Genomic DNA, 24,117 nt, shown 5'->3' on the forward strand with positions numbered 1-24,117 from the left:
CTGGAAAGAGACTGCAGAAAATCCAGAGAGAGCCCTAGGCACTAGGACCCTGCAGGTGCCTCTCTGTGATATTTCAGCAATGTTCAGTGCGCTCGGACGACTCGCTTCAGCAGTAGTGATACGGTAGCTGCAGCAGCGTCCCTGACGCGCTGCCCACCCTCCACTCTCAGCAGGGGAGAATTACGAAATTGTTGGTTTGAGACCCAACCGCCAGCCCACGGTCCTCGGAGAAAGCTACTTTTGTTTACCATCCCATGGCTTCATCCGTGAGTGGAACGGAGGAGGTGCGCGTGTCGGCGTTGACACCGCTGAAGTTGGTGGGCTTGGTGTGCGTCTTCTTTGCGCTCTGCCTGGATGTCGGGGCGGTGTTGAGCCCCGCGTGGGTAACGGCTTATAACCAGTACTACCTGTCTCTGTGGGAGTCCTGCTGGAAGCCTGTCAACTCGGACACATGGCAGTGCAACACAACGCTCGAGACTGGTGAGAGAGACCTGCCTCGTGTTCACTAATGTCAATAGACCTATTACTATTTTTACTGTTCAGAATGCACATATGCATCTATACTGTGTTTATGTTGAGGTACAAATTGATAGGGTTCTATTTTGGGGACATTTTGAGGGATTCGTTTTTTTGTTTGTTTCAATGCCCATGATGATATGCTATGCATCCATTGAGGAACATATGAATTCAGAGATGAAAGGGACGCCTGCGGCTGAGTCTACTGGTGCATCAGTACAATCACTTATTTTTTTTCTCTGCTCAGTAATACTTTTTTGCAGCTGAAAGGTAAAGGCAAGAGCATAATTTTTCCCATCCAGTCTCTGCTATCACATGTATGATGGACGCTCTAAGGTTGGCTTTTCAAAGTTTAAAATAGTTTATTTCAAACTTAAAGGACTTGTTATAATTAATTATGGGCATATAAAATATCCTTTACTTGCCCTCTTTTCTATTCGCCCAACCCACCACTAAATGATGTGGGAATTTTGTCCAGCTGGGGTTTATTGGGCTTTTGTTGCCGACAAAATGAGCCTTTGTTGGGGTTCCTCTGCTGGCCAAGGAGCAAGGGCAATTTTGAGAAGCGAACTCCCCAGAGATCCAAATGCTGAGAGATTAGTAACCAGGGAAACAAGTGGCACATTCTAGAAATGCTGTTTTCCCCATTGAAAAGGGGACTTATTTTTCATCCAGCATGGAAGTTTTTGTGGAACCGAGCTGTATTTCGATTACTCCACCAGGTGTTCAATGCGTCTTTTTATCTAGTTTGTTGGCTGCAGATAGTGTGCTGTGCAGTCAATGAATAAGTGTTTTTGTTTGTCTGAATACACTGTTTTTGTTTATGTGATGAGTATCCTAACTGAGGGGTCATTTTGGCACCCCTCTTCTCTCCTGTCACTCTGAGACAAAGTGCAGCTTGATTCCTTATAAAGACATGGAGTCTCTGTGTCACTAGCAGCCAGCATACCACAGTAACTGCACACAGCAAACTGCCCATTTCCTCAGTTTGGCCTTGCACTAGACTTGGGGATCAATTTGACTCACAGTAATCAGTCAGTCTCTCTCCCCAATATCTAAGTTTCCTCAGTGTCATGCCCAGGGTATTAAACAAATTGTGTTTGTATTGTATTTACCCAGGTGGTACACTTAATAACACGTTCTGCAGGGTTGTTGTGTATAGATGTGTATTCAGGGCCTACAAGAAGGTTGGTATACTCAGTAAGGAGTTCTGCAGGGTTGTTGGGTATAGATGTGTATTCAGGGCCTACAAGCAGGTTGGTACACTTAGTAAGGAGTTCTGCAGGGTTGTTGTGTATAGATGTGTATTCAGGGCCTACAAGCAGGTTGGTACACTCAGTAAGGAGTTCTGCTGGGTTGTTGTGTATAGATGTGTATTCAGGGCCTACAAGCAGGTTGGTACACTCAGTAAGGAGTTCTGCAGGGTTGTTGTGTATAGATGTGTATTCAGGGCCTACAAGCAGGTTGGTACACTCAGTAAGGAGTTCTGCAGGGTTGTTGTGTATAGATGTGTATTCAGGGCCTACAAGCAGGTTGGTATACTCAGTAAGGTGTTCTGCAGGGTTGTTGTGTATAGATGTGTATTCAGGGCCTACAAGTAGGTTGGTACACTCAGTAAGGAGTTCTGCAGGGTTGTTGTGTATAGATGTGTATTCAGGGCCTACAAGCAGGTTGGTACACTCAGTAAGGAGTTCTGCAGGGTTGTTCTGTATAGATGTGTATTCAGGGCCTACAAGCAGGTTGGTATACTCAGTAAGGTGTTCTGCAGGGTTGTTGTGTATAGATGTTTATTCCGGGCCTACAAGCAGGTTGGTACACTCAGTAAGGTGTTCTGTAGGGTTGTTGTGTATAGATGTGTATTCAGGGCCTACAAGCAGGTTGGTACACTCAGTAAGGTGTTCTGCAGGGTTGACGTGCATGCATCGATGTGCATACCATTAAAGATGCAGTGCAGGGACTTAAGCAATTACAAATTCCTAACATATCATATAAAATGGATGACGTAGTACACAATTGTGCACAATTTTCAGGGGAGACATTTTGGCTCGTGAGCACTACTTTCAAAACTACTGTCTGAGAATATACAAAACCTCTGGGGTATCCCTTTTTAATGCAGAAGACATGTAAATGGGTAACATTTGGATATTACACTCAATCACACATTCTCTATCTCTCTCTCTCTCACACACACACACACACACACACACACACACACACACACACACACACACACACAAGTGTAGACAGTCTCAGGAGTGTGAGACATTTTGCGCTGATGCCAAACCAGTGAGAGAGGAGAAACGAATGTGGAGTGAGTGTGTGAGTGCACTTAGCAGACACTACTCATCACTATTAGCGCTGATCTCAGTCCAGTCAGAGGTGAAGAAACTCTCCATAGTCTCCAGGTTCTGATCTGACACAGTTAATCACCCTTATTGTGTCAGGCCGAGAGTGGCCCTGAAGGGATGCATAAAACAATCCAGACAATCCAGATAGAGATGACAGCTCCTGAAATGCACATAGGGAGATGTAAATTAATGATCAGATTGGATCTCACTTATCTCCATTTCCATCGATCATCATACAGAACCTAATCTGCATCCCAAATAGCACCCTATTCCCTATATATTGCACTGTTTTTGACCAGAGCTCAGAAGTAGCCCACTACATAAGGAATAGGGTGTAATTTGGGACACAGTCCTATATTAAAAGTTAGCGCTTCCTGTCCTTCTAGCACCGAGACTCCTGGCTGTATTTTTCTCTCACAGTATGTGTATCTCTTCTAAATCTCTGAGCTTCTACAATGAGTTTCTGTATCCTGCTGTTACATAACTGATTGAGACTGATAACCACTGCAGTGGTTCCTGCAATTTCAGCCTTAGGATTTTTCTATTGGAATCCGATCAGATTTTAGAACCATTCCTAATATGATACATTTTGGAACCAATCCTATATGATTTTATCCTATAGGACAGGTTCCAAAATCTGATAGGGTTTTTCTATTGGATTCTCGTATTGGAATCCTATCGGATCCTATAAAATAGAATCCCAGAGGAGCCCAATACGACTGGTTCCAAAATTTGATATGATTGAATCACTCCCATATTGCGGTGGTGTGTTGAAGCGGTTTGTTTACAGAATGGCACTTGTCCGGTTCAAGAAAGTGGAAACAAAATCCAAGCCCGGTTCAGAGTACTTCACTTACAAACCCTCAAATAATCATTTCGATAATCATTAAATGATATTTTGTGACTAAACTTGGTTTTGACTCGCGGGTACAGGAATCACTCAAGGAAGTTCTTCCTCTTTTAAGCCGTCCTTTGTCTCTCAATGTCCTCTTCTGTACTTTTATCCTTTCTTCGTTCTAGATTTCTCCTTTCTTTGTCCCTCCTCCCGCCATTGTTTTCTTCGTGTGTAACTGCCCCCGTTCCTTCACCTGCGACGGTAATAAGGTGTTCGGGGAATCCTGTAACGTTGAGGGGATTCCTGGAGTGGGAATCTCTTCTAACCAGTGGTATAGAAATGATCGGATTCAGTGTGTCCTTTGAATAGTCTTAGTTTAAACAATGTAAACACACCAACAGTCTGCCCTCACTCTATTGATTTCGATATGATGAGTTAACAAAATCGTGTTGCATTTAGCTTTAGGCGTTGGCGACATACTTGAAACAATGCAACAATCCACAATGTAGCGGTCTTATAAAAGGTGTCCTGTAACCAGTGATATACAGTACATATTCCGTATGTTTTATTTTTAGTAAGGTTAGTTTGAACAGGGCGTGCAACCATTCTGTTCATTTCAATGTGATATCAAAATGAGTGCTTGTCAAATAAGTGTTGCGGTTGCGTTCTCTTTCCGCTTAGGCCACATCCCCAAATCAAAATGCATCACTCCAAAGTGTAGCTGCTGGTCTCCAACAGGTGTTTCCAGGTTCCATGTGTTTTTGAATTGTTAGTTTCAGCAGCGCATGCAATTCGATTTCTACTCTAATCAATATGAGTGATTTAATTGGCACTTGTCAAAACAACATGGTGCATATGCAGTTTATAAGGTGCTCCAAAAAAGTTATAATACAAGTAATATGATTACTATTGTGGCACATATATGTGTAGGTAGTAGACTACATTTTATGTTTAGGTTTTCAAAACGGTTTATTGATGATTGATTTGGACACGACAAAACGGTGTTTTGACATTGGGCTATTTATCAAAAGTTATTGTAACGGGAAGCGGCAACAGCATTATTTTCAACTTATGTTTTAGGAATTTAAATGGAACTTTCAACATTAATTTCCTCTAGTATTTAATTAGGTACCAACTGCTGAATGAGTCCAACAACGTGATGTGATTGATTTAGATCTACCAGAAATCATGAAAACGGGGTTATAAAAATACAGTGACTCAAATAACATAGAAATGGCTTCAACATAACTAGAGTTGCGCTGACAGACGTTTTGCACTGTTTCACTGTGGTTTTAGTCATCAATCTAGCAAGAGGGCAATATTGTATTAATGTAGTAGTGTTTCCCCCCCTAGTAAGTTATGACCTTTGGCTTTTACCTGGACTTGTTTATTTATATCTAAGAAAAATAACACTTTTCAACCCATATGTTCTAGTACACAGTCCAAGTGTAATAAAACGTATACAAATATGATATATATATATATTCAATAATGAATCCTTTTCATACTGTATAATATGTCCATATATAGTTCTACCCAAAATATTTACTTATGACAACAAAATATAATTTATTGTGTTAAATAAAGAGAAAAAACCATTCTAATAGGATTTTGTTTGGGGGTTACAAAATCCTACAAGATTTAGCAAAAAGGATCCAATCGGATTACTTTTGATTTACAATAAGAAAAAAAGTAGTCAAATAGGATTCTGATACAAGTGACACACAATCATATAGGATTGCGAGAATCCTAAAGGGTCCAATTCCTCCCGAGTGGCGCAGTGGTCTAAGACACTGCATCTCAGCGCAAGACCTGCGGTACCTGGTTCGAATCCAGGCAGCATCACATCCGGCCGTGATTGGGAGTCCCATAGGAAGGCGCACAATTGGCCCAGCGTTGTCTGGGTTTGGCCGGGGTAGGCCGTCCTTGTAAATAAGAATTTGTTCTTAACTGACTTGCCTAGTTAAATAAAGGTTATATATATATATATTTTTTAAGTCATCCAATAGTAATCTGATAGAGGTGACACAAAATCCTACAGGATTGTATTGGGGAAAAAATCACTAATCCTATAGGATATTTTTGACTAGGGAGTTGCGGTCTGATAGGCAGAAAATGACAAAGATTACTGGATTGATAATATTTCTAATTATAGTGAACACAACATGTAAAGTGCTTGTCCCATGTTTCATGAGCTGAAATAAAAGATCCCAGCCTTTCATATGTACAAAAAGCTTATTTCTCTCAAATTTGTTTACATCCCTGTTAATGAGCATTTCTCATTTGCCAAGATAATCCATCTACCTGACAGGTGTGGCACATCAAGAAGCTGATTAAACAGCATGATCAATACACAGATGCACCTTGTGCTGGGGGCAATAAAAGACCACTCTAAAATGTGCTGTCTTGTCACACAACCCAATGCCAGAGATGTGTCAAGTTTTGAGGGAGCGTGCAATTGGCTTGCCGACTAAAGGAATGTCTGCCAGAGCTGTTGCCAGATAATTGAATGTTAATTTCTCTACCATAAGTCGCTTCCAATGTCGTTTTTAGAGAATTTGGCTGTACATCCAACCGGCCTCACAACCGCAGACCACGTGTAACCACTCCAGCCCAGGACCTCCACATCCGGCTTCTTCCCCTGCGGGATCGTGTGAGACCAGCCAACCGGACAGCTGATGAAACTTCTGCACAGACTGTCAGAAACCATCTCAGGGAAGCTCATCTGCATGCTCGTCGTCCTCACCAGTGTCTTGATCTGGCTGCAGTTCGTCGTTGTAACTGACTTCAGTGGGCAAATGCTCACCTTCGATGGCCACTCACACGCTGGAGAAGTGTGCTCTTCATGGATGAATTCCAGTTTCAACTGTACCGTGCAGATGGCTTGTATGGTGTCGCTTGGGCGAACGTTGTGAACAGAGTGCCCCATGGTGGGGTTTGGTATGGGCAGGCAAAAGCTACGGAAAATGAACACAATTGAATTTTATTGATGGCAATTTGAATGCACAGAGATATCGTGACGAGATCCTGAGGCCCATTGATGTGCCATTCATCCGGCACCATCCCCTTATGTTTCAGCATGATAATGCACAGCCCCATGTCGCAAGGATCTGTACACAATTCCTGGAAGCTGAAAATGTCCCAGTTCTTCCATGGCCTGTATACTCACCAGACATGACACCCATTGAGCCTGTTTGGGATGCTCTGGATCGACATGTACAACAGCGTTTTCCAGTTCCTGACAATATCCAGCAACTTCGCACAGCCATTGAAGAGGAGTGGGACAACATTCCACTGGCCACAATCAACAGCCTGATCAACTCTGTGAAGGAGATGTGTCACGCTGCGTGAACCAAATGGTGGTCCCACCAGATACGGACTGGTTTTCTGATCCACACCCCTACCATTTTTTTAAAGGTATCTGTGACTAACAGATGCATATCTGTATTCCCAGTCATGTGAAATCCTTAGATTAGGGCCTAATGGATTTTATTTCAATTTGCTAATTTCTTCATATGAACTGCAACTCGATCTTGCGTTTTTATTGCGTTTTTATATTGTTGTTCAGTCTAGCGACAAACCGGAGTTGGGTGAAGCTCCCACGGTCGGAGAGGCAGCCAATGAGGTCGCTGGAAATGAGAGGCTTCCTGTGATGACCGGACCATTTTTTTGTAGAAGCAATATTTGGTCCATGAAGGGAATGTTTGTTTATGTTCGAGCAGCTCGACCTGTGGAATGATGTTTCCCTCCGACGAGAGTGGGAACTGTAGTTTAAGTAGCTTACACACTGTCACTTAATCATTCCCGTCTGCCTTGCCATAGAGGAAAAGGGTTTGCCATTATGATTAAGCCACTTCGCTGTGATTGTAATGAATATTATACATCTTCTATTGGCCGTTTTTAATTGTTATGTCCAACTATTCAAGCTATTTCTAACACATGCATCCACGTGCACACGCACCTCTTCTAATTGAAAAACAATCTATTTTCTCTGATGGTATTTACTTTGCCATTATGCCTTTTTTAAGTTAATCAACCTCATAACATCCCTTGTCTGTTTACATATACCATACCCCCACCCAGCCCTCAGATTGTTGATGAACAAGTCTAGACTGTTGCTCCTAACAATAAAACATCTATATCCCTCAGTGGACATGAATGAAAGCCAGTACACCTCCCAGTTAATTAAGAGTGTCTAGCAGCTAGCTATAATAGACCACATTTACATGTAGTCAATTAGCAGAAGCTCTTAACCAGAGAGACTTACAGCAGCAATTAGAGTAAAGTGCCTTGCTCAAGGGCACATCAACAGATTTATTTTTTAATTTTTTTACCTAGTCAGCTCAGGGACTTGAACCTGCAACGTTTCAGTTACTGACCCAATACTCTTATCCACTAGGCTGCATGCCGCCTCTTAGACTAAGCTTGTAAACATTCTATGTTGGAGGGTGAAGTTGCCCCACTAATGGTTCAGGTCAAGATTGGGGAAGGTTCTGGGTAGCCATTTGATTAGATGTTCAGGAGTCTTATGGCTTGGTGGTAGAAGCTGTTTAGAAGCCTCTTGGACCTAGACTTGGCTCCGGTACCGCTTGCCGTGCGGCAGCAGAGAATCTATGACTAGGGTGGCTGGAGTCTTTGACAATGTTTAGGGTCTCTACACCGCCTGGTATAGAGGTCCTGGATGGCAGGAAGCTTGGCCCCAGTGATGTACTGGGCCGTACGCACTACCCTCTGTAGTGCCTTGTGGTCGGAGGCTGAGCAGTTGCCATACGAGATGGTGATGCAACCAGTCAGGATGCTCTTGATGGTGTAGCTATAGAACATTTTGAGAATCTGGGGACCCATGCCAAATCTTTTCAGTCTCCTGAGGGGGAATAGGTTTTGCTGTGCCCTCTTCACATCTTGGTGTGTTTGGACCATGTTAGTTTGTTGGTCATGTGGATGTTAAGGAACTTGACGCTCATTCCATACACAAGGTGGTTGGATATAGAAATCCAGTAGTTTCTCCCCTCTGTCTCCCAGCCCCCTGTGTCTCTAGCCCCCTCTCCTATCCTTGTTAGCATTCCAGCAAGGACAGAGTGCTATTCTAGTCTCTACTTTAGATGAGTGATTTGGAGTACTTCTTGAAACTGCTGCTGACTTTGCATCGAGCAGGCAGGAGGGACACACATTATCCAGTCACCCAGAGAATAACGGTCTACTTCTGCACTGGGACAGAGAGAGGGATACACATTATCCAGTCACCCAGAGAATAACAGTCTACTTCTGCACTGGGACAGAGAGAGGGATACACATTATCCAGTCACCCAGAGAATAACAGTCTACTTCTGCACTGGGACAGAGAGAGGGATACACATTATCCAGTCACCCAGAGAATAACAGTCTACTTCTGCACTGGGACAGAGAGAGGGATACACATTATCCAGTCACCCAGAGAATAACAGTCTATTTCTGCACTGGGACAGAGAGAGGGATACACATTATCCAGTCACCCAGAGAATAACAGTCTACTTCTGCACTGGGACAGAGAGAGGGATACACATTATCCAGTCACCCAGAGAATAACAGTCTACTTCTGCACTGGGACAGAGAGAGGGACACACATTATCCAGTCACCCAGAGAATAACAGTCTATTTCTGCACTGGGATTCATTAAGAGGCCTAGAAGTGAGAGAGAGGGAGAGAGACAGTTTGTGTGTGTTTAGTTTTCATAAATTTTTTGCTGTGTTGGGTACAAATGTGATTTTAGTCCAGGTTTAACATTCTTGGACCATACGCCACACTGTTGACATGGATCACTAGGCTAATAACCCCCATGAAAAGATTTTCCTGGCAAACCTCTGTCAGATCCTCAGAATACTCTTCCCATGAGGAATAAGATGCCTTCTGTTACCAGATGGTGTTGGTGGAATGTCAGACTTTCATGTCGCTGTCTGTGTCATTTTTCACTGTGGCTGTGTACTTGGGCATGTCTGTGAGACTTCGCATTGCAGTGTTACAGACCCTCTCTCTCTCTAGCCAATAAAATAGGGAGGTGCTTGAGTGCGTTCAGACTTATTTTTTACCAATTTCTCTCTTTCAAATAGAGGTGCTACAGTGTGTTCAGTACAGATCCATAATACATAACTGAGCAGGGTTTTCTACGCTCTCTCTCTCTGTGCCACTTCCCCCCCCCCCCCTGTCTCTCTCCCTCTCAGACTGGCAGATTGCCACGTTGGCCCTGTTGCTGGGTGGTGCTGCCCTCATCCTGTTCTCCTTCCTGGTTGCCCTGGTGTCAGTGTGTGTCGGCTCCAGGAGCCGCTGCTACAGGCCTGTCGCTGTCTTGCTGTCTGCTGCAGGTACAGTATGGCATGAATACATGCACGCACATCTTCAAACAAACAGACACACACAGTACATGCATACTGTACACAGCACACACACACAGTTTGTTATAACTAGAGAATCTTCATTTTTCTCTGATCTTGTCATTTCATGTGCTCTGTTTCTTCTCTCTGCTTCACTTCCTTACTCTGTAACAGTGGTGCTTCAGGTCTGCAGTCTGGTCCTCTACACCATTAAGTTCATTGAGACGGTCAGCTTGAGGATAAACCACGAGTTTAACTGGGGCTATGGCCTGGCCTGGGGGGCCACCATCTTCTCCTTCGGAGGGGCCATTCTCTATTGCCTCAACCCCAAGAACTATGAAGACTACTACTAAACCCTGCAAGAGGAGAAGAGAGCCCTCTACACAACTTCATGCCCCCCCCCCCCCCCCCCCCCCCCCCCCCCCCCCGGGCTATGCTCTGAACTTAGTCTGTTTTATGTAACTGGTAGAGAAAATAAATATTCACAGAAAAAATGTTGGAGAATTAACAACAGTAGTGTCTATAGGCTCCATTCAGACCATCATACAAATGTACTGTACCAGATGGTTGGCTCAGGCTTAAAGGGACACTTTTACTCATATTATGATGTTGTGTTCTCCAAGGGAATCTCTGCCTGTGTTGTGACTGATGTCTGCTATAGGCTAAGTGGTAAGGCTGAAGAGCCAATCAGACAGTTCAATGGAATCCTAATGTCCAATAAGATACATCAGTGAAACCATGTCAGGTCCCCTTTATGATAGGAACTTCAGCAGGAGTTGGCAGGCACAATGGTCATTAATAACAAAGCAATCAAAGAAGGGACCGGTGAGAGTGCTGGACATAGACCAATCAGAGAGCAGAAGGATAGTCCAGGTGGACAGATTGATCTTGAGGAGGAAAGAAGTAGAATACAAGACTCACCTAAGGAAAGGAATCAAGGATGCATACCTTCACCCCCACTAACATACTGAACAAAAATACAAACGCAACAGTTTCAAGGATTTTACTGAGTTATAGTTCGTATAAGGAAATATGTCAACTTTAATGAATTAATTAGGCCCTAATATATGGATTTCATATGATGGCAGGGGAGCAGCCATGCGTGGGCTGGGAGGGCATAGCCCCACCCACTGTGGAGCCAGGCCCAGCCAATCAGAATGAGTTTTTCTCCACAAAAGGGCTTCATTACAGACGGAAATACTCCTCAGTTTCATCAGCTGTCCAGGTGGCTGGTCTCAGACGATCCCACAGGGGAAGAAGCCGGATGTGGAGGTCCTGGGCTGGCGTGGTTACACATGGTCTGCGATTTGGGCGTACTGCCAAATTCTCTAAAATTATGTTGTAGGTGGCTTATGGTAGAGGAATTAACATTAAATTATCTGGCAACCGCTCTAGTAGAAATTCCTGCAGTCCGCAAGCCAATTACACACTCCTTCAAAACTTGAGAGATCTGTGTGTATTGTGCGACAAAACTGCACATTTTAGAGTGGCCTTTTTAAAGTCCCCAGGACAAGGTGCACCTGTGTAATGATCATGCCGTTTAATCAGCTTCTTGATATGCCACACCTGTCAGGTGTATCTTGGCAAAGGAGAAATGCTCACTAACAGGGATGTAAACACATTTGTGCACAAAATTGGAGCGAGATAAGCTTTTTGTGTATGAAAAATTACGGATATATTTTATTTCAGCTCATGAAACATGGGACCAACACTTTACATGTCGCGTTTATATTTTTGTTCAGTATATTTGTGATTACCTTTTTATTTCATCTGTGGTAATCTAAAAGAGGACTGGATGGGTTCAGGCAGGCAACATAGGAGTTTAACTCGTGGTTTTCTTTCACATATCCTGCTCCTCGAGATCAATTCATATGAAGGGGAGGTGACAAGGAGAGGAAGCCATTATAGACTATTGGTACACGCCCCAATGCCACAAACAAGAGATGGTATAATTGGTTAGGCCAGAGGCCACGACACATTCCAGGCAAAGTATTACTGGTTAAACATTAGCTCAGGCTACACACAACCATTAAGTAGCGGTAAGGCATAATCTAAGACTGTGCGGCCTAACCCCAGCTATGCCGGGTTCAGATAACAGCAGTTGATATGTAACTATGTACAGTAGTTTGAGTTGGTTTTGTGTTAAATGCTTTAATATAGTGTAGTAGATAAGGTGTATGAAGAAGGAAATTGACCAGTGTTGTAGTGTGTGGGGCCTGAAGTGATATGATCAAACAGCCAGGGGAGGACAGCTCATAATGGCTGGAACGGTGTCAAACCATGTGTTTGACGTATTTGATACCACTCCGCTCCTGCCGTTACCCCGTCCTCCCCAATTAAGGTGCCACCAACCACGTTTGCACTCACATACTTCCCATGTGATGCCTCTTGGGCCACACTAGATGGCACCCTATTCCCTATATAGTTCACTACTGACAAGGGGCCCTGGTCAAAAGTAGTGCACTGTGTGAGGAATAGGGTGCCATTTGGGACACAGTAGAGCTTACGTACAAAGTCCTCTTAATACTGCACTAATATAGAAAATCTTTTGAATATACTCTCATCCATAACTTAAAATGAAAGTCTTTACATTAAAAATACATGTCAATGAAGAGAGTAGGAATGCTTGAGGTAGAAATGTGGGAGTGTAAAGGAGTAACGAGGTGTGTGTGCTGAGAGTGACTCTACATCTGCATTGCCTGCTGTTTGGGGTTTTAGGCTGGGTTTCTATACAGCACTTTGTGACATCAGCTGAAGTAAGAAGGGCTTTATAAATCCATTTGATTGCTGATGTGTGTCTGATGCCTACTGCTTGGTTTACTAATACAATAAAACTGGTCATGAAAAAGACGTGTTTAATTTTCATTAGGGGACAACCCAGTCAAAGCAAGCAGTAGCGCATTCAAGGCCCAGTGCAGTCTAAATCTGGATTCTGTGTTTTACATACATTTCCACACAAGGTTGGAATAATACTGTGAAAATGATAATGCCCTCAAACCTTTCTGCCAATTAAAACGAGTTCAGCTTTCCCCTCTACTCAGACCAATCCTAGATAGCCCTTGCAAAATTGCTGTTTCTTTTGACCATTTAAATGTAAAAACAAATCACAGTAAGGTACTTCAAATTATTTGATAGTAAGCTAAAAACGGCTATATTGGACCATTAAACTAAAATGCCACAAACTATAGGAAAGAGAAAAAAACAGACTACAGGAAATATTCCAGGTGTAAAGCAACAGTCACATAGAATCAGCTCCTTTATTAAGTACAGCAACTTGAGGCATTTGCACAGGAAAATTGACATCTTTTTAACACGGAATACAGTGTGGGCATAATATGCATACAAGTACCAGGACTATATTCATATGCAAGTCTCTTTAGTGTTCTTCATTGGATGAAAGGAGGAGCTCTTGGTACAGAGCTGATACAGTGTATAATCTACATTAGGATGAGTTCACCAGACCCTTTCTTTTAGCCGTTACATTGTCCCACTGTCAGAGTGCAGCCCTGGCCATTTGTAGAGGAATGTCCCACTGTAAGAAGCGCCTGCGTTCGTCCACGGGGTTTGGGAATGGGCTCAGTCGTGTAAACAGGGCAGTCATTCATTCTGCAACGGAATGTTCACTCTGTAAACCACGCCTCCTCTTCCTGCGTATTTTAAAAACAACGCTCCAGTAGTTGTAGCCACACCCACTGACAGCTAGTCCCTCCTTTTTAGGTTGCCATGAGAACAGTCTCCCGCTATCCTCTCCTGTAAAAATGCTTTCCTCCAATGGAAGCAAGGGTCAAAGTGCAGGGGGAAGGGTTATCACACAAAGCCATGGGCAGGGACCAATTGGAGGAGGAGTTTACAGAGATGGAGGAAGTAAGGGTAGGGGGGGGGGGGGTGACTACTATCCAGGATAGGGCTGGAGTGGGCTGGGCAAGGTTCAGGTGTAGCGCGGCATCTCACACTGTTCACAGCGGTTGAGTGCAGGGTGGTTGAGGAAGGTGCATTCTTCACAGCTCCACTGGGCTCCCTCAAAGTCCTCGTCCCTCTGAGGGGGCCCCGCAGCTACAGGCTTGGCTTTCCGCTCCACCTCTGGGAGAAAGACAAGTGTCTTAGCATCACACTGACAAACACAGCATATAAACACAGCATATATAGTCTTAGTAAAACAAATTGTATAAACAATAAGAAGTGGACACTCCACCACTGTTTTGGTAAAACGCTGAAGGATAGGGCTGAAGAAAATGTAAACACTCAAATTCATAGACAGGGCTATGGATGCAAGGACTGACCATCCATGATACCAACATTAGTTTGAACCATGTTTTGAGGTTATGCAGGGTTTGTCTACAATTATGTTGTTTACAAACAATGGAGTAAAAGAAGCTTACATGTTGGGTTCTGACCGGGTACGACAGCTGAACTAAGCTCATGAAGCATTTATATTGGTTCTATTCTTCAATCATTTAATTTGGTATATATCATTAATTGAAAAGTATAAAAATAAAATGGATGTATCAATTGCAGATTGCCCCTTTAAGTAAAGTGTTACCAATGTTAACAATGGTACGATAGAGGAGATCATGGTTCTCACCTTTCCTTCCTGGCTTGGGTGGTACCACCGGACCGGTCTGAATGTTCTTATAAAAGTTGTTCTCGGCTTTCGGATCAAACTTCCCTGTGGAAATGATACAATTAGTACAGCATTGGTAGTTTGACTCCTGAATGGGTGCTCCTGTACACTGCATCTTCAGAAGCCTGTTTGTGTGTGTGTGTGTGTGTGTATACACCTCTAGACTGCAGCAGATCCGTCTCCTTCAGGGTGCAGTCGATATCAATCTGAAGCTGTCTGTTCAGACTGCGTAATCGGGTCATCTCTTCAGGCTGGAACAGGCAAACACCAGTGAATTGGGTGAGAGATGACACACAAATAGAGATAACAGAAGGTTTCCCACCAAATCTAATACTCTGCAAAGACTTACAAATACCTATCTATGTGATAAGAATCACATCAAAGCTGTTTGTGCATGCACATATACAGGTAACCTCCAAAATAAAGGAAACACCATCAAGTGTCTTAATAGGGCGTTGAGCCAGAACAGCTGCAATGCACCGTGGCTCAAATTCTACAAGTGTCTGGAACTCTATTGGTGGAGATGACTCCATTCTTCCATCACTTGGTGTTTTGTTGATGGTGGTGGAAAACGCTGTCCAGAATCTCCATTAAGTGTTCAATTGGGTTGAGATCTGGTGACTAAGACGGCAATGGCATAGGGTTTACATTGTTTTCATGCTCATCAAACCATTCAGGGACCACTCGTGCCCTGTGGATGGGGGCATTGTCATCCTATGAGGGCATAGTCATGGTAGCCAAAATAAATGGCCATCCCAGATTTTTTTTATACATGACCTTAAGCACGATGGGACATTCATTGCTTAAATTAACTCTGGAACCACACCTGTGTGGAAGCACCTGCTTTAAATATACTTCACATCACTCATTTACTCAAGTGTTTCCATTATCTTGGCTGTTACCTGTACTTTTACAGTATATGGTTATTTACGCTGAACAAAAATATAAAAACACAACATGCAACAATTTCAAAGATTTTACTGAGTTCCAGTTTAAGGAAATCAGTCAATTGAAATAAATATATAAATTAGGCCCTAATCTATGTGTATCTCATGACTGGGAATACAGATATGCATCTATTGGTCACAGATACCTTTCAAATAAGCTGTGGATCAGAACACCAGTCAGTATCTGGTGTGAACATTATTTGTCTCATGCAGCACAACACATCCCCGTCACATAGAATTGATCAGGCTGTTGATTGTGGCCTGTGGAATGTTGTCCCACTCCTCTTCAATGGCTGTGCAAACTTGCTGGATATTGGCGGGAACTGGAAAATGCTGTCGTACACATTGATCCAGAGCATCCCAAACATGCTCTACGGGTGAGTATGCAGGCCATGGAAGAACTGGGTCATTTTCAGCTTCCAGGAATTGTGTACAGATCCTTGCAACATGGGGCTGTGCATTATCATGCTGAAACATGAGGTGATGGCGCGTCAATGGGCCTCAGGATCTCATCACGATATCTCTGTGCATTCAAGTTGCCATCAATAAAATGCAAATTGTGTTCATTGTCTGTAGCTTATGCCTGCCCAGTGGTGGAAAAAGTACCCAATTGTCATACTTGAGTAAAAGTAAAGATAATTTAATAGAAAATGACTGCTCACCCTGTAAAATACTACTTGAGTAAAAGCCAAAAAATTATTTGGTTTTAAATATACTTAAGTATCGAAATCAAATGTAATTGTTAAAATATACTTAATTAAGTATCAAAAGTATAAATAATTTCAAATTCCTTATATTAAGCAAATCAAATGGCCTAATTTCATGTTTTAAAAATGTAAGGATAGCCAGGGGCACACAACATTCAGACACAATTTACAAGCAAAACATGTGATTAGTGAGTCCGCCAGATCAGAGGTAGTAGGGATGACCAGGGATTTTCTCTTGATAAGTACGTGAATTGGAGCGTTTCAGTCAGAGTACTTTTGGATGTCAGGGACAATGTATGGAGTAAAATGTACATTATTTTCTTTAGGAATGTAGTGAAGTAACAGTTGTCCATAATATAAATAGTAAAGTACAAGTACAGATACCCCAAAAAACAACTTACTTAAGTAGTACTTTAAAGTATTTTTACACTTCTGTTCCTGCCCATACCATAACCCCACCACGGGGCACTCTGTTCACAACACTGACATCAGCAAACCACTCGTCCACACGACACCAGACACGTGATCTGCGGTTATGGTTGGACGTACTGCCAAATTCTCTAAAACAATGTGGGAGGTGGCAACAGCTCTGGTGGACATTTCTGCAGTCAACATGCCAACTGCACACTCCCTCATTTTAGAGTGGACATTTTATTGTCCCCTGTATAAATGATCATGCTGTTTAATTAGCTTCTTGATATGTCACACCTGTCAAGGGGACGGGTTATCCTGGAAAAGGATAAATGCTCACTAACAGGAATGTAAAACATTTGTGCATAAAATTTGAGAGAAATATTATTTTTGTGCGTATTGGAACATTTCTGGGATCTTTTATTTCAGCTCATGAAACATGGGACCAACACTTTACATGTTGCATGAAATGTTTTGTTCAGTGTAGATACACATGACCAAAAGTATTTGGACACCTGCTCGTTGAACATCCCATTCAAAAATCATGGGCATTAATATGGAGTTGGTCCCCCCTTTGCTGCTAGAACAGCCTCCACTCTTCTGGGAAGGTTTTCCACTAGATGTTGGAACATTGCTGAGGGGACTTGCTTCCATTCAGCCACAAGAGCATTAGTGAGGTCAGGCACTGATGTTGAGCGATTAGGCCTGGCTTGCAGTCTGTGTTCCTGCCCCAAGCTGTTTCCACAAAGTTGTAAACTCAGAAGAATCTAGTATGTCATTGTAGGCTGTGGCGTTTTCCTTCAATGGACCTAAGGGGCCCAGCCTGAACAATGAAAAACAGCCCCAGGCCATTATTCCTCTTCCACCACACTTTACAGTTGGCACTATACATTTGGGCAGGTTAAGAGAAATTTGACAAACTGACTTATTGGAAAGGTGGCATCCTATGACGGTGCCACGTTGAAAGTCACTGAGCTCTTCAGTAAGGCATTCTACCGCCAATGTTTGTCTATGGAGATTGCATGGCCTTGTGCTCAATGTTATACACCTGTCAGCAACAGGTGTGGCTGAAATAGCCAAATCCACTAATTAGAAGGGGTGTCCTCATTTGTGTATTTTGTTTATGTACAGTACTGGTCAAAAGTTGACACACCTACTTATTTAAGGGTTTCTTTATTTATTTTTTACTATTTTCTACATTGTAGAATAATAGTGAAGACATCAAAACTATGAAATAACACATATGGAAGGTCTAGTGATTGTGGAGGCCAGGTCATCTGACGCAGCACTCCATCACTCTTCTTGGTCAAATAGCCCTTCTATAGCCTGGAGGTGTGTTGGGTCCTGTTGAAAAACAAATGATAGTCCCACTAAGCGCAAATCAGATAGGATGGCGTATCGCTGCAGAATGCTGTGGTAGCCATGCTGGTTAAGTGTGCCTGCAATTCTAAATAAATCACTGACAGTGTCACCAGCAAAGCACCATCAGACCTCCTCCTCCATGCTTCACAGTGGAAACCACACATGCGGAGATCATCCGTTCACCTACTCTGTCTCACAAAGACAGCGGTTGGAACCAAAAATCTCAAATTTGGACTTATCACATCAAAGGACAGATTTCCACCGGTCTAATTTCCATTGCTCATGTTTCTTGGCCCAAGCAAGTCTCTTCTTCTTATTGGTGTCCTTTAGTAGTGGTTTCTTTGCAGCAATTCGACCATGAAGGCCTGATTCACACAGTCTCCTCTGAACAGTTGATGTTGAGAGGTATCTGTTACTTGAAGTCCGAATAATTTATTTGGGCTGAAATTTCTGAGGCTGGTAACTAATTAACTTATCCTCTGAAGCAGAGGTAACTCTGGGTCTTCCTTTCCTGTGGCGGTTCTCATGAGATCCAGTTTCATTTTAAGACCTTCATGTCTTAAAGTAATGATGGACTGTCATTTCTATTTGCTTATTTGACCTATTCTTGCCATAATATGGACTTGGTCTTTTACCAAATAGGGCTATATTCTGTATACCACACCTACCTTGTCACAACACAACTGATTGGCTCAAACGCATTAAGAAGGAAAGAAATTCCACAAATTAACAAGGCACACCTGTTAATTGAAATGCATTCCAGGTGACTACCTCATGAAGCTGGTTGAGAGAATCCCAAGAGTGTGCAAAGCTGTCATCAAGACAAAGGGTGGCTACTTTGAAGAATCTCAAATATATTTGGATTCGGATAACACTTTTTTGGTTACTACATAATTCCATGTGTTATTTCATAGTTTTGATGTCTTCAATATTATTCTAAAATGTAGAAAATAGTAAAGATAAAGAAAAACCCTTGAATGAGTAAGTGTTTTGACTGGTACTGTAGCTGTGCAGCAAGGCTCCCCATCCAACCTGACAGAGCTTGAGAGGATCTGCAGAGAAGAATGGGAGAAACTAACCAAATACAGGTGTGCCAAGCTTGTAGCTTCATACCCAAGAAGACTCAAGGCTGTAATCGCTGCCAAAGATGCTTCAACAAAGTACTGAATAAAGGGTCTGAATACTTATGTAAAATGTATTATTTTCAAAATGTTTTATATATACTTTCCGAATGCACTGTACATCTCTTTCTTGACTTCTCAAGTTATACAATTTTCGTTCCTTTAAATCATTTCTGTCCGCAACAACATCTAAGGCTGCTGTGATATCGGTTTTTGTTGTTTATAAATTAGCCAAAATGTCTAAAAACCTGTTTTTGTTTTGTCATTATGGGGTATTGTGTGTAGATTGACGAGGGAATAAAAACATTATTTAAAAAACATTACTATAAGGCTGCAACCTAACAAAATGTGGGGAAAGTAAAGGGGTCGGAATACTTTCCGGAGGCACTATATGTATGTAGCTAGTGAGTGTGTGTGCGCCATTGCATTCAAAGGTATGTGTGAGTACACACACATGCCACGTTACGTACTATGTCTTCAAAAGGTGTGTGTGTTCATGTATGCATATGTGTGATCACCGTGTGTGCCTATGCTTTTACACTTCACAGTTGTGTGTTCGTGTGTGCACGCCATGTTATGTCTCTTCACATCTTACCCGGGGGATGAGGCTGCTGCTGTTGACTCGTCTGAAGCGTCTCTGGAGGGCGTCGTACTCCATGTCGTTGACATCTGCCTTCAGCTGCTCCACTTTCTTCCTCTCCATGAGCAGCTCCTTCAGTAGACGCTCCATCCGGGCCCTCTGGTGCAGCAGGAGAGCTGTGGGAAACAGTGGAACACAGCGCTTCAGATGGGATGAGGGAATACACAGGTGGATGTGCAGGAATGGTTCTGTGCACAGATGAACAAACACAAACGAGCAAGCACACCAAATACATACACACAGGAACACACCCCCACGTAAATACTATAGAGTCCTGTATCGGTTCGGATACCCACAGTTCCCCGCAATAAATATATATTTACATTTTTTAATTTTATCAGCTGGCGGGTCTGAATGGGGGGGGGGGATCTGAATACCCCCGTCTGAATACTTCCCGAATGCACTGAACGTATGTAAATTCTTTAATTTCACACCCATATATACACTACCGGTCAAAAGCTCGCTTTATTTTTTACTATGTTCTACATTGTCGAAGAGTGAAGACATCAAAACTATGAAATAACACATATGGAATCATTTAGTAACCCCCCCCCCCCCCAAAAAAAGTCAAATCATTCAAAATATATTTTATATTTGAGATTCTTCAAATAGCCACCCTTTGACTCGATGAGAGCTTTGAGATATTTTAATTCAAACAATTGTTTTGATGAATTTATTCATACCATTTCCTCCTTCCACAAGATTATAGTCCACTCCAGACACAAATCTAGGGTTGCTACCCAATGCCGGCTGGTAGTTCGTTCTTTCGGTTCAATTGCCAGAGAAGCGACCAGTCGTTCAGTCTTTTTGTTCTGTATCTATGGATGCGACCCAGTTCTAAATGTTCCATTGCCATACTGGCTGGCAACGTTCTTATCCCTTGCTTGCTCGCCAGCCAACTGCGGCTAAGTTACAGTCATGTCAAACCGTGCAGACAGAATAACAACAGTAGCTGCATTTGTTTAAGCTGTTCTCTAGTGACATTTATTTGGATACATCCATAACAATGAACTAATGATGCAATTTCACCTGGCATAGAACATGTGCTCTCTCATCAGCAATCTGTTGTTTGAGAGCTAGCCAACAACACAGTTAACACAACAATCACTTCAAACTGAAGCTGGAAAGACTGCAAACTAGCTGCACTTCATTTCGTTTGACCTGCTTTCTATTGATATATACAAAGAACTATCCATAAAAATTATGCCGACTCATGATTTCCACCTGCTGAGAAAAGCTGCCCACCTGTCTGTCTCATCCCGACTCCCAACACGTTCATAATTATGGGACAGCTGGAGATCGAATTTGAATAATGAAACAATGTTAGTCTAAAAGAAATGGGAGATCATGTCTAGATGCTTTTTATGGAGGAGATCAAGTTTATAAATTGCCTGGCTGGGCTGATGAGACAGTGGAATGCACAGTCAGATGAAACAGAGTAAACAGGCATTTTAACGTCATAGATTTAGCCGGTGGTAACTTGTGGAATAGACACTGGCTGGGAATGTGGTTTTAAGCAATAAACATTTAAGATTAGACCCACCCATTGTATAAACAACAAATAAGCGCACTGGTAAACACACAAATGCGCACGCACACACACTCTTATCCATCCATAAGCCATGCCTACCCTGGGTGTAAGCGTAGTCATCGGAGCCTGAGCTGGACCGGCGGGGCATGCGGTTGGCGATGTGGCTGGCGATGTTACCGGGCAGAGCCGAGATGGGCAGGATAGGCGCCGGGGCCAGCGCATGGTGCTCCCCCTGGTCCACCATATTGAGCAGAGACTCAGGAGGGGAGGACACGGGAGGGGAGCCTGAGGGGGGCCTCTGCTGGGCCTGGCCTGGGGACACTTTGATCTTAAAGGTGTAGCCCGCCTGACTGCCCGGCTGGGGCGAGGAGGCAGGTCTGGGCCGCGTGGGGCCCTGGTGCAGGTAGACCCCAGGGTGGAATGCGGCGGGGCCCCCGCCACTAAGGCCTCGCTGGGGTGAGCTGGGTGAGGGGCTTGTGGCCATGTAGAGCGTCTGGCCCGGGGGACAGTGGACGGGGGAGTTGCTGCGGGGCCGTGTGCCCTCCAAGGTGATCTCGATCTGGTTCTTCAGGGAGCTCTTGGGCAGGTAGGGCCGGTAGATGGGCTGCTGCTGTTGGTGGTGCTGGTGGTAGGGCATGCTGGCCAGGGTGGGAGGGCTGATTGGCAGGAAGACATGGGTCTGCTGGTGCTGGGGGTGGGGCTGGTGCTGGTGTTGGACTTGGTGCTGTACCTGCTGTTGGGGTTGCACTTGGTGGGGTTGGTGCTGGGGTGAGCTATAGGGGGACTGGTAGGTGGGAGTGGCGTAGGGCGAGGGCTGATACACAGGCTGCCCGGGCGAAGGCCAAGGAGAGGGCTGGGGGCTCTGGGAGGGGGAGGGACGGAGGTAGAGGGCATTGCCGCCACTGTTGCCATAGTGACCGACGGGGATATGCAGGGCCTGGGGGGCATTGGGAAGGTTCTGGGAGAGGGTGACCGTGATGGGGTTCATGGTGTAGCGGGGAACGGGGGAGTAGGTAGGGGACATGCCCTGCATGGGAGGAGGGGTGGGGGTGCTGGCTGAGCGCCCCCCGTGCTCCTTCATGAAGAAGGGGTTGTACCCCGGCGAGGGTGCCATGGTGGCGGGGGCCGAGAGGGGTTCCTGGAAGCCGGCCCGCGGAAGCTCGATATGACCGTCGCTGGAGCTGTGCACCAGGGAGCGCCCACCCCCGTTGGACTTGCCCGCCTCCGGGGGGGGGTAGCCCAACTGGATGTGCAGCATGTGGTTCCGGCTCAGGCGAACCTCCTCCGGACTGTGGAACTCCCCATAGAGGTATCTGTTACTCTCCTGAGCCAGTAGGCGGCAGCATATATCCAGGTTGTTGTTGTTCTGGAAGAGAGGAAACAGCAGACAGGAAAACAGCAAGCTCAGTGATGGAGGCCAGACTGGAATTCTATAGCGGTCACTGCTCTCTGTCTATTAACTGTAGAAAACAGAGGGTCACTAACCCCGACTAAATCATCGATCAAACCCCACAAACAGCTGTCAATATTCAACTTCATGTGTAACAGCATATAGGAACTTCAACAAGAAAATGTGTATCTATGCTTCCAAAATGGCACCTTAACATGTTGTGTAGACTGAGCACGCGTGAGCACCATTGCGCAAATGTTGATTTTGCACATCCACACCAGACGCGATCCAGACACACAGGTTGAAATGTCAAAACGAACTCTGAACCAACTAAACACAGCAAAAAAAAGAAATGTCCCTTTTCAGGACCATTTCTTTCAAAGAAAATTCGTAAAAATCCAAATAACTTCACAGATGTTCATTGTAAAGGGTTTAAACACTGTTTCCCATGCTTGTTCAATGAACCATAAACAATTAATGAACATGCACCTGTGGAACGGTCGTTAAGACACTAACAGGCTGAGGGCTAAAAGGGCTAAAATAGAAGTTCTATTTCTGACGCAGATCGCGCTGCAAGTCCTGCCTCTCCCATCGCCTCATTGGTTTATAGAAGTAGGTACCCACGTGCCATCTCCTCATTGGTTATACCCACGTGGGTGACTGAAAGACGAACGAGGTCGGTGGCGGTAATGCACCTAATTTATGAAAGTTGCCAATCGCAATATAAAGTCAAGAGAAGAAAAAAACTAGGAGGAGAGATGACTAGAAACGATTCGGTTAACCGTTTGTGGATTCATTGTCGGAGTAGAGGACCTTGTGCATTTCAGGTAAAATAACAACTTAATGTTTATATCCCAGGAAAAATTACCTAGCAACAGCAAGCTAGCTAAATAGGACAAATTAGCTAGCAAGTGCAGGCTAACTAGCTAAATAGGACAAATTAGCTAGCAAGTGCAGGCTAACTAGCTAAATAGGACAAATTAGCTAGCAAGTGCAGGCTAACTAGCTAAATTGCCATAAAGGTGTAATGCTTTTTGACTTGTCCCCGAATTAATGTAATTGTTTCAGAGTTTGTTTTGATATTTTAACCTGTGTCGTGATCGCGTTTGGTGTAGGGAGACAAAATAAATGTATGCATGATGGAGCACGCGCGCAGCCAGTTTGGGTTCCGTTTAACAGCTTACAGACAGTTGGCAATTAAGGTCACAGTTATGAAAACTTAGGACACTAAAAAGAGGCCTTTCTACAGACTGAAAAACTAAAAAAGAAAGATGCCCTGGGTCCCTGTTCATCTGCGTGAACGTGCCTTAGGCATGCTGCAAGGAGGCATGAGGACTGCAG

The 24,117-nt window shown here is 43.8% G+C and overlaps 2 protein-coding genes across 6 annotated transcripts in view; one reads left to right on the forward strand and one right to left on the reverse strand.

Moving 5' to 3' along the window:
* Positions 1-13,082, forward strand: tmem47 (transmembrane protein 47). Its single transcript, XM_020479737.2, has 3 exons — positions 1-480; positions 9,897-10,037; positions 10,221-13,082. The coding sequence occupies exons 1-3, from the start codon at positions 255-257 to the stop codon at positions 10,397-10,399; spliced, it is 546 nt and encodes a 181-aa protein (XP_020335326.1). The 5' UTR covers positions 1-254; the 3' UTR covers positions 10,400-13,082.
* tab3 (TGF-beta activated kinase 1 (MAP3K7) binding protein 3) overlaps positions 12,885-24,117 on the reverse strand; it is a 15,283-nt gene continuing 4,050 nt past the window's right edge. For all 5 annotated transcript variants that reach the window (XM_020480189.2, XM_031822425.1, XM_020480186.2 and 2 more), the window contains exons 4-8: positions 21,486-22,752; positions 19,811-19,971; positions 14,825-14,918; positions 14,629-14,712; positions 12,885-14,126 (exon numbers count right to left, since the gene is read on the reverse strand). In XM_020480189.2, the coding sequence (XP_020335778.1) occupies positions 13,975-14,126; positions 14,629-14,712; positions 14,825-14,918; positions 19,811-19,971; positions 21,486-22,752 (1,758 nt within the window). In that variant the 3' untranslated portion in view covers positions 12,885-13,974. The remainder of the gene's footprint in view (positions 14,127-14,628; positions 14,713-14,824; positions 14,919-19,810; positions 19,972-21,485; positions 22,753-24,117) is intronic.

The sequence above is a fragment of the Oncorhynchus kisutch genome, linkage group LG4 (genome assembly GCF_002021735.2).
Source record: "Oncorhynchus kisutch isolate 150728-3 linkage group LG4, Okis_V2, whole genome shotgun sequence".
In the NCBI taxonomy this organism is placed as follows: Eukaryota; Metazoa; Chordata; class Actinopteri; order Salmoniformes; family Salmonidae; genus Oncorhynchus; species Oncorhynchus kisutch.